The sequence below is a fragment of the Microtus oregoni genome, unplaced genomic scaffold, assembly GCF_018167655.1.
Source record: "Microtus oregoni isolate MIOR12 unplaced genomic scaffold, Mior012 000073F_001, whole genome shotgun sequence".
NCBI classification, from domain to species: domain Eukaryota; kingdom Metazoa; phylum Chordata; class Mammalia; order Rodentia; family Cricetidae; genus Microtus; species Microtus oregoni.
Window position 1 is genome coordinate 483705 of NW_024543981.1, and position 11371 is coordinate 495075.

The 11371-nt window shown below is 35.6% G+C and overlaps 1 protein-coding gene across 1 annotated transcript; it reads left to right on the top strand.

Moving 5' to 3' along the window:
• Positions 1-1902: 1902 nt before the first annotated feature.
• Positions 1903-3960, top strand: LOC121441056 (kelch repeat and BTB domain-containing protein 7-like). The gene is given in 1 exon segment (XM_041642189.1): positions 1903-3960. A coding segment is annotated over 1 exon segment (2058 nt).
• Positions 3961-11371: the final 7411 nt, after the last annotated feature.

The following is an 11371-nucleotide window of genomic DNA, read 5'->3' on the forward strand; positions in this document are numbered from 1 at the left end:
ACCAGAAATCTATTATGACTGCAGTAAAAACACAAATAAAAACAAATAAATCTGTTTTATCCTCAATAATGAAAAACATTGGTTTCTAAAATGTTGCATCATTTTGTAAACATTCCAAAATAGAGAAGAAATTTTCAAAGCTTCAAGTAATTATGCACATTAACCTTTGTAGCACGTAATTACTGACATAATTACTAGAGTTATTTGAGCTAGCTAAATAAATGCTTTGTATCTTAATAAGTGTATGTAGCCACATTGAATACTTAATAAAGTAAATGCTATACAATAGTTCATTTTCAGAAAATAATTCTAAGTGAGTGACAGGTGAGCAACAAAACAGGAGTACTTGGGAAAACATTATAATTCTATGAAGAATCATTTTGAAATGGTAAGGTATTGTACCTAGTAAATGGAATTGAAATGCTTTGCTATATTCTAGACAAAATATATCAACTGAATTCTTTCTAAAACTCTACAATTTTACAAATTTCAATATGTAACATTCACGCTTGATATAATAGTGCATACCTGTAACCCTAAGCACTTGGGGAATTAAGGTAAGAAGTTCATGAGTTTGAGTACAGCCTAAACTACATGGTGGGATACTGTCTAAAAATATGCCATTCACAATGGTATTTTAAATTTTCAACTCTTTTGTCTGTTGTACATGCAAATAAATTTATTACATAAATAAATATTAATATAAAACCTGCATTTTAAATTGTTACTCCATTTGTATCTTGTACATAAGAATACTTTTTGGATGGACAGGAAAATGAAAATCTAGTTGGAAAAGTGAAAATACAGGCATTCAACTTAATTATGTCTTTACAAACTTTCATTTAGAGTCACATAATTAATATTATATACTAAAGAGTATTTCCTTTGATTCTTCACTAGACTCAAAATCTTGTTTGCTAACATTCAAACTTAATGTATATTAACTATAGTGTAATAAACATTATTTCAGATGCAATATATTAAACATATACATAATATAACATATATAATGTATAATTAATAACATATATATGCTATCCCTTAATAGAAGACCTTGATGACTGAAAAGAATGTTTCAAAAACAATTCCTGAGTCTTCCAATCTGTTGTGTTTTTTGTTCTTGGAGACAAGGTGATAAATACATTATGTTAAACATAAAGGATATTATTGCTGATATTAAGCAAGGCAAAAAAAAGGTTAAAACAAGATTAATACTATACACAGTTCAATTCCATGAAGAAGGAAGACAACGTTGGAAATACACTGACACCTGATTTTTGGTATGTGGTTAGCCTTAACTTTGTGAATGTAAATATATAATAAGGTCAGAAAGGAATGGATTACTCTAAGATCTTTGAATTATTAGGAATAATTTTTATGTTCCAAGACGTATTTCATTCAGTGCTATGAAGACTTCATTGTTAATAGAGAAGCAAGACTTTAAGAAATGTAAAACCTAAGTTGATGATCTATGTCCTTATTCAAGCTTATTCTAATCGAAAAACAAGTAAACAAGTGATTAAATCATTTGAGCAGCTTAGTCATATTTATTTCTCTAGTGTAATTGGAGTGTATTTACTCCAATTCTTCCAATGAAACTCAACCCATATAATTTATAATTAACATATACATTCGAAATGGGTACTATAGAGGTGCCAAAGCTGCTGTCCCACAGGGTACAAAAACAAGCTATTGAGAAAGTGGCTGTGGTCTCCTGAGGGTGAGCGGGGCAGAGAAAGGGTGCCAAGGGAACCAATGACTCAGATCCAGGCTACGCAATAAAGGGAGGCAGCACAGTAGCGGAGTAACTGCCGCCGCTAACCCAGTCTGTATGGGGCCATTGGCAAGAGAGGTGTAAGGAGGAGCCATCCTGGCCCTCCGCACCCTGCTTCCATCTCCACCATGCAGTCCCGGGAAGACAGACCGCATTCTTCCCGCCTTGCCAGTGCCCGCAGAGGGAGGCGGTCCAATAGGATTCCCAAGCCCTCGGTGTAGGCTTTTTTCGCGGGAGCCGAGGAGTTAGAGGATACTGGACATTCTGCAGCCCTCCTGGCCGAGCTCAAGAATTTTTACAATGCGCGAATGCTGTGTGATGTGACCATCGAGGTGGTGACACCCGGCAGCGAGCCTAGCACCAGGCGCCTCTTCTCGTGTAACCGCAACGTGCTGGCAGCAGCGTGTCCCTACTTCAAAACCATGTTTTCAAACGGTATGTACGAGAGCCAGCAAGCCAGGGTGACCATCCATGATGTGGATATTGAGTCTTTCGAGGTCTTGGTCAACTACTGCTACACGGGCCGCTTGTCCCTTACTGAGGCCAAAGTGCAGCACGTGTACGTGGCCTCAGATATGTTCCAACTTCTGTATGTGCGGGAAGCCTGTGCTTCCTTCATGGCTCGCCGGCTTGACCTGAACAACTGCACGGCCATCCTCAAATTTGCCGATGCTTTTGACGACCACATGCTGCACTCACAGACCCAGGCCTTCATAGCTTCCAACTTCAAGCAGCTCAGCAGGATGGGTTCCAATCGCGAGGAGACACTGGCAGATCTGACCCTGGTGCAGCTGCTGGCGATCCTGAGTCTAGATAGTTTGGATGTAGAGAGTGAGAAGATGGTGTGTGATGTGGCCTTGCAGTGGCTCGAGGCTGCTCCTGAAGAGCGAGGCCCCAGTGCTGCAGCAGTCTTTAAGTGTATTCGTTGGGCACTCTTCCGCGCAGAAGATCAGGACTACCTGGAAGAGCTACTAACCAAGCCTATGGTGAAGAAGTACTGCCTGGACATTATTGCAGGGGCCCTCCTGCAGCTGCATTTTGGTCATCCGTCCTACAAGGCAGTAGAGTCCAAGCCAGACAGCAGCAATAGCTGCAGTAGCAGCAGTTCTGTTGTTTCTGTACCTGAAAATCCACCCCGAAGGTTGGGTATGTGTGCCAAAGAGATGGTAATCTTTTTTGGACACCCCAGAGATCCTTTTCTCTGCTATGACCCTTATTCTGAAGATATTTACACAATGCCATCTCCTTTCACCAGCTTGGCACACACTCATAACATTACCTCCTCGGCTGTTTGTGTCTCTCCAGACCATGACATCTATCTTGCTGCCCAGTCCAGGAGAGACCTATGGGTCTATAAACCAGTCCAAAATTGTTGGCATCAACTGGAAAACCGCTTGCTGTGTAGGGAGGGCATGGACATTGCATACCTGGATGGCTACGTTTACATTTTGGGTGGGAGAAATCCAATTACTGGAGCTAAATTGAGGGAAATGGAATGTTACAGTGTTCAGAGGAACCAGTGGACACTAGTCGCTCCTGTACCCCATTCCTTTTATTCCTTTGAACTAATAGTGGTTCAGAATTGTCTTTATGCTGTCAACAGTAAGCGCATGGTCTGTTATGATCCTAGCCATAACAGGTGGTTGAGTTGTGCGTCTCTTAAGCGAAATGACTTTCAGGATGCCTGTGTCTTCAAAGACGAAATCTATTGTATTTGTGACACACCAGTTGTGAAGGTCTACAACCCAGCCAGAGGAAAGTGGAGGGAGATTAGTAATATTCCATTGGACTCAGAAGTCCACAACTACCAGATTGTCAGTTATAATCAAAAGTTGCTGCTCATCACTGCTACCACCCCTCAATGGAAAAAGAACCGTGTGATAGTCTATGAATATGATACTAAAGAAAACCAGTGGATTAACATAGGAACCATTTTAGATCTTGTGAAGTTTTTCTCTGGCTTTATTTGCTTGAGTGCTCGAGTTTTTCCTTTCTATCTTGAACCTGGTCAGGATATCATCACTCGGGAAGATGATGCAACCAGTGACTCTAGCACTGAATGGGCTTTCTACGAATTCAATGACTCGGACTCTGATACAGGAACTTCAAGTTCACTTTCTGAAGATGAAGTATGGGTTCAGGTTGCACCTCGGCAAAATGCACCAGGTAGGCAGGGGCCTTTGTAAATGTTTTGAGACAGTAAGATATTTCTACTGTATGGAATGTATCTTAAAATGATACTCTATTTTCAGTAAAAGACAAAGTTGATTGGGACTGTAGATTTAGTTTAGAAATATTAATGCAATATATAAAATTTATAGATTTTGACATAAAAACTTATTTCAATAATTAACTGTGCTGAAAGTCCGTAATAAAATAAGGATAGTGAACGGTTAGTGAATTTGTTGTTGCTGTTAATTAGTATGTTTAGAATTTGATTTTCCTAATTAAATTTTGCCTAGTGCTACAAGATCTTAAATTGTAATTTCTTACAAGGAAAAATGGACTGAAGATTTTGAAAGTGTTAACATGCTCCTTCAGAATAATTAAAAGTTACATTTTTTAAGTAGGATTTTAGTGTCTTGGTTATAATTTGTTAAAATTTAGCATGCTCAACTTTCTGCAAAGAAAGAAATGTTAGTAAGGTTACTAAATAGTAAATTCATGTTGATAATGTATTCAGTGGATTTAACACAGTCACAGAAAATTTTAAAACTCAGGATTTCATTGTTTTTATAGAACTTTAGCTTTTACTTTAACATTTAAAATATGTATGTGCTGAATATAACCTATTTCTTATCTTGAAAAAAAATTCTAGTAGTTCACCATGTTAAGCACCTATTAAATCAAAAAAAAAAAAAAAAGAGAGAGAGAAAGGTAACTTGCTTCATAAGGTTACAGTTTTGATCAGCACATATTAAATGTTTTTAACCCAGAGGAACAGTTCTTTACTTGACTGGACATGATTAAATAAAATAAAATTTTTATTGGTCATGCAATGTCTTAAAAAGTTTGTTTGCTTCCCTAAAATATTTTGGATATATAGTTATAGTATTCATCTTAGAGGTTTTATCATCAGAATGTGATTTTTTTCTTTATGTGAAGTAATATTGATTTTGAAATTATGCATAAGCTAAAGAGAGTAGTTGTAGTGTTTATTAACTCAAGTTAAATGCCAGCAAAGAAATTTAAAACTTCAAGCTGTGTAGAGAACTGTTTTGTGTAGTTTTGAAATATTGCCCATTTTTTAAGTTACTGTAAATGTTCTTGATTTTGGCTTGAAGACATTTTGTATTAAAATTTGAGAGCTAAAGAACTACTACTGTCATTTGACACCAGTAGTTAAAGTATGTTTCCTCATTTTTTCCTTTACACAGTGGTGTACATAGTCATTTAATTATGGTGTCTGTTTCTATTTTGTAATTTTCTGTGAGTTATACTCCAGTTTTTATTTCAGTTACCATATATAAGAAAAAGTCCAGAAATAGTAAACCACATAAACTGGCATTTTTATGTTATAGGTGCTTACCTTTTGAAAGTTTACTAATACATATGGATGTCATAATACATATGCATGACAAATGGTGTATATATACAAATGTTTTATGCTATATAATGTTTTCTATACTCTTTTAGAATTATCTTCCTGAATCTTTGTTCAATAACATGCAAATTCCTCTTTATTCTCTAGTGACCAAATGATAATCTCTGATAGAAGCCAGAAGAATCTGCGCCAAGATGGGGAAGTGAATTTCAATGAAAAACAATAAAAAGTAAAATGATAAAAACAAAACAAAATGTCTCATATAATGTATTATTTATTTATCACTTTGAATAGTTGCATGGAGAGTGTAAAACGTTCAGCTCAGCAGGATTTCTGTTGAGATGTGTTTCTTGACTCTTCTGAAGTGTAGGTAGGCTTTAGTGGTCTAAGTAGCTCTTTTCCATCTGTATCAGGAATGTTGTAAGAACTACTCCATACAGGGCCAATTTTTTCTTCCCCGGTAACTTTAGTTGAAAATTGATGTTTGCTAAGGTGGAAACTTGGTAATGCTTATCTCAACCAGATTATTCATCTGTAAAATTAAGATCTGCAATTGATGAATAAAAGGCAGATTCTCAAATTCATCATTCTCAGCTCTTTGAGTAAAAGTCTAGGCTAAATGTTAGTAATACATTGGCTTACATTCATATTTTCTTTGGGAAGGATTTTTGATTTTGTGAAACATTAATAAACTAAGGAATAGATGCTATTATTTTGTAGATATATGATTTGTATATTGCTAGTTACAAATAAAACTGGTTCCCATAAAGCCAATACATGCAGTAGGATCAAAACCCAGTTTCATTGTCCTTGGTTTCTCAGCAGCCCTCATTGTCCACCATATTCAGAGAGTCCAGTTTTATCCCATGCTTTTTCAGTCCCAGTCCAGCTGACCTTGGTGAGTTCCCAATAGATCAGCCCCACTGTCTCAGTCGGTGGATGCCCTCCTCACAGTCTTGACTTCCTTGTTCATGTTCTCCCTCCTTCTGTTCCTCATTTGGACCTTGGGAGCTCAGTCCATTGCTCCAATGTGGATGCTCACCTTCCTAGACCTGGATGGAGGGGGGAGGACCTTGGACTGCCCATAGGGCAGGGAATCCTGACTGCTCTTTGTACTGGAGAGGAAGGAAGAGGGGAGTGGGGTGTGGGGAGTGGGGGGAGGGGGGGAAAGGAGGGGAGGAGGCAGAAATTTTTAATAAAAATAAATAAATAAATAAATAAATAAATAAATAAAGCTGGTTTTAAACCACAGGATTCCTAGCTTTATGCTTTATTTGATTGTCTTTTAAGTGTACAAAACCATTGCTTGTTCAATGATACAACTAGCAATATTGAAATGTTTCTTTACAAGAGCTGACTTTGCAGATTTTTGCCAATTAGTAAGATCATCTTTTAACATATTCTCAGTGTACTGTCATTACCAGGATAACCATTTATAAGATTTAGAATTACATCACTTAGCTTTTGGTTCTATGTATCAGTAGTTTAGAATTCTGAGAAAAATTACTTCAAATGCTTTAAGTGACAGCTAGCCATGGTGGTAGAGCAGCTCCAACCCCAGCAATAGGGGGGTTGAGCCTGGTGAATTACAGGATTCCCAGGCAATCCTGAGATCCTGTTTGAACAAAAATAGGACAAAATAAAATGTCATTGATATTTTTAAAGGCTGAATTGGCAAATAATATTTGTAAACTTGGTTTTTTGATTAAAAAATTGTGACAGTTACCATCTACCTCATCTGAACAGCTTTTATTTATTTATTTATTTATTTATTTATTTATTTATTTATTTATTTTTTGATTTGGACTTAAGTTGTCTTAGAGAATGTGAGAAGAGCTTCTGAGTCATTACCTAGGAAGTTGTATTTGTTTATCTTTCCACAATTTCAAGACTATAATGACATCTCCTTTGGGCTAAGAACATTGTGACAGTGTTAAGTACACCTCTGCAAAAAAAGAATTAGCATTTCCTACAGGACACACAGCTCAAATATTTGAGTAAAATGCATCATGAAAGTTGAAAAAACAACCCTGCTATATATATCCTAGATGCTAATGGTAGGAAATGTGGTCCAAATGTGATGACTATTCTCAAATGGAAAGGTCTTGTTTTACTTAAACATAAAACTTGAAATTTTACAAAAGATAACAATCTTTATCTTACATTACTATCTATCTATCTATCTATCTATCTATCTATCTATCTATCTATCTATCTTTCTACCTACCTATCATCTATATATCTATCTAGCTGTCTGTTATCTATCTAATTATCTCTCTATATATAGATATAACAGTATTTCTTTTATTATGCGATTCTACAACATTTCTGAAACTTTTATTTCTCATTACACAGGGACCAAACTATTCTCCCATCACACAATGATAAATGTCTAACTAGAAACCAAGTGTGTAATCTGTTCCTTAGAAATTTGTTGAGAGAAGGAAACTGCTGTTTCAATCCCTGCACAGTCTCCCTAGGTGTTCAGAAATGTAAGACTTTAATTACTTGGCCTAGACCATGGGAGGGGGGATTGTATTTGCATGAAGAAAGCCATGAGGATGAAGTAACATATTGTCTCAAGCAAACAGCAGGTTTGTGTCGACTTTCTTTAAAAGTATTGTCTTCTAGGCTCATTCTCAAGCCTACATATTGCCCCAGTGAGATACAGTTGGCATGACATTTCTACACAGTCCTTAACTAAAACATGAGGGCTCCAGTGACTGTAAATAATGACCCCTTTATCCTTAATTCCAATCTTCTGTCAACTTATGAACGTAGGAACAATAAAATTGGGGTCTCTGTTCACTGCAAACTGTCATGAAAAAGTAAGTCTCTGTGACAAATAATGAGCTCTTTACTTCCATTATTAATGTGGGTTACAGCTGTGTGGCAACCTCTTTTGCCCTCTGTGCCATCTCAGCAGCCTATCTCACAATTATTTTTAAATTGCCACTGTTTGTAGTAAAATTTATTATAGATTCTTGTGAATTTCTAAGCCGATAATTTAACTTCCAAATATAATAGAGTGAGATTTTTCTGTAACATTTGATACACCAGATTATCTTATTTTTGAGGCCTCAAAAAATAAGAATTTAACCCTCGAAGATTTCTTAGAATAATTTACTATCAGTTTGTGATTGGATATTAAGTATCTGAACATTTAATATTTTTGGTCTTTTTTGGTATGAGTCATCTTCTCTTCATCATTTTTGCCAGAAGAAGGAATATTATATTTGCACTGTTACTTGAAAGAGATAACCTAGTGTTAATTCAAATGAGCACTTCAGTTACTTGAGAGATTCTTAGCAATTGCATTAAAGAAATCAGTGACAATCTCTTAAATAATTAGAAATAATATGATGTACATTAGATGATGCAATTGGAATGTGGCCTTGCAGTGAATTTGAAAGAAACTTTTCTGTACTTAATTCATCAATATATTACAAAACAAAGAAGTTTGCAGAAAGAGTTGGTGTATCTCTTATAACGGGGTGTTTGAGGGGATAATAATGCAACAACATGACTTGTAAGAATACAATAGATCATCAATGCTGACAATGGAGTTTGGAGCATGCTGAGAACAGATAGTTAGTTCTTTTGCTTAGAAAAGAACTGATTAAGCTGTGTCTCAACTAAACCAACATATCTTCTTGCTTGTCTCTTGTGGTAAGTAAACTGAAAGAATTCGACAGGAACAAAACAGAGGAGGAATCTAGTTTCCCTCACGTTGGCAATGTTCTAAATAAATTTATATTTTATCTAGTTTCATTCCCAATTTGCATTCTTTTGAGAGACGGGAAAACTAAGGATGGATTACAGACTTAAGTTTCTGACAACAGTATTGTATGGGCTCATGTTTAGTTTATATTTTTCTGTGTGTCTTCACTCACAGTTGACAGCAAAGATTTTTTTAATGTTTCTTTTATTTTCAAATGTCTATATTTGTAAAGTGCTATTAAATATTTCAAAACACATTATAAGAAGTTTACTGAGAAATGTGGTATGATTTATAAGAATTATAAATTCCATCTTCTCCCCATTTGTGATCTCCTGAAACCTTTAGAATTTCTGAAGTGACAAACTGTTTGGTGTTCCAATGGATATCTGTTGGCTGTTGCCAGGATAACAAATCCTATAAAAAGCATGGAAATTGTCAACTCCATAACATTGGATAAAGATATTATAAAGGTGTGCTCAATTATTAATTGTTAATGATTTAATCAGTTGGGACTATATAAGACAGCCTATTAAAAATACAAAAAGAAAGGTGGCAGAATGCATGAATGTAATAAGAGGGTGTTGCCTATGAACAGGACATGAAAGCTTTATAGCCTTTGACTCATGTTCTTTCCTTGCACCTCTTTTCCATCTGAATAGAACTTAGATGTAGCCTACTGAAATAAAAAAGGTAGTAGGTAAACTGTATTCTGTGATAGCTCCAACTTGAGTAAAAGGAACATGGGAACCTCCAATTTATAGCAGCCTGGACTTAAGATTGACAGGAAAAGAGACAATCTTGTGGGACTGAGGATTTTAAGATATGAGTAAGACCAAATTCCAGCTACTCAGGATGACAAGGGCGCAAACATTAAAAGTGAAAGCAAGTCTGGGCAACTCTTCACAAAATTTGAAACTGAAAAATTGAGAGATACCTAAGCAGTTAAGAGCACTAGTTGTTATTGCAAAGGAGTCAAATTTGTTACCCACATCCACATGGGTGCTTACAAACATCTATCTATGATTCCAATTCTAGGAGATATTACACCTCATTATGGCCCCTGTGACCACTGCACATTGATGGTGCACTTGCATGTTTGCAAGCAAAACACTCATAAACAAAAGAAAAGAAAGAAAGAAAATTTAAAAGAAATGAAATAAGAATATAGCCAATGACAGTAAACTTGCCTGGTTCGTGCAATTCCTTATTATCAATCTTTGGTACTAAAAAAAAAACATTATCAAATTAAAACATACTTTAAAAATACTGGAAAATAGAAATAAGAAACTTCATACTACGGAAAGTTTTAAATAGTTTTAAACAACATATGATATGGCTTAGTGTGTACTCAGTGATAGAGCATCTGCCTAGTAGACAATAGGCTTTGAATTAGATCTCGACTATACAGAACATGCAAATGCATTATATATTCCTTGAATTCTGTCTTCAGAATACTATCATGCTCTGAATAGAATTTCATTCTTCTCTTTCTTATTTAACTAGGTCTAAGAGAATGATCATCAGTTTTATTGTTAGATATTATTATTCTTGGAGGATATTGAGATTAGACTTCATTAGATTCAACAGCAAATAAAACAAGGACTGAAAATGTGGGACTTTAGTTAGTGTTTGAAAGAATTGGGCCTGAGCCATATCTAAGGCCTGGGACAATATGGTACATCTTGAACTACCAGAAGGTCCTTTAAAAGATCAATAATTAAATCAAACCCCAGGGTCCTTACATCACATAAGAATATTGTGTAATAGGAGGCAAAAATGTCTCATTGCAGCCCAGAATAAAAATCAAATGAAATTGGCCTGACTGCTATATAGATGACAAAGTACCTCAGGAAAAGCTTATTGTTCTGGAGATAGGCACAATAGTCCCTTTGACCAATGTCTTGTGTTACACCTTGCCTATTCTCTACTTTACTCTGCAATAAACTCTCCCTATTTTCTACCCTTTGCACCATAATCAGAACTCATTTGACAGAATTTGTAAGAACTAGAAAGCTGACAAGTCCAATATGAGGTCCTGTTCATATTATTTATAAATTCCTTTCATTTAAACCAAAATATAGTATGCAAAAGAAAACCTTGGGTGCTTTCATTTTACCATAAAATTTTACTTTTTTCTGCCTAAAACATCTTTTCCTAGTATTCTCTGTATTCCTAAGTCTAAGTTACCTTGAGGGTCTCAATGTAGTCATTATTTACAGAAGCCTGTCTTAATACTCCTACTCACATTCATTTTTGATTAATTTCTTTCTGCTGTTTTCTATCATATCATCAAGTTTCTCACCCCTCTAAGACTCAGCACAATATAATCAGT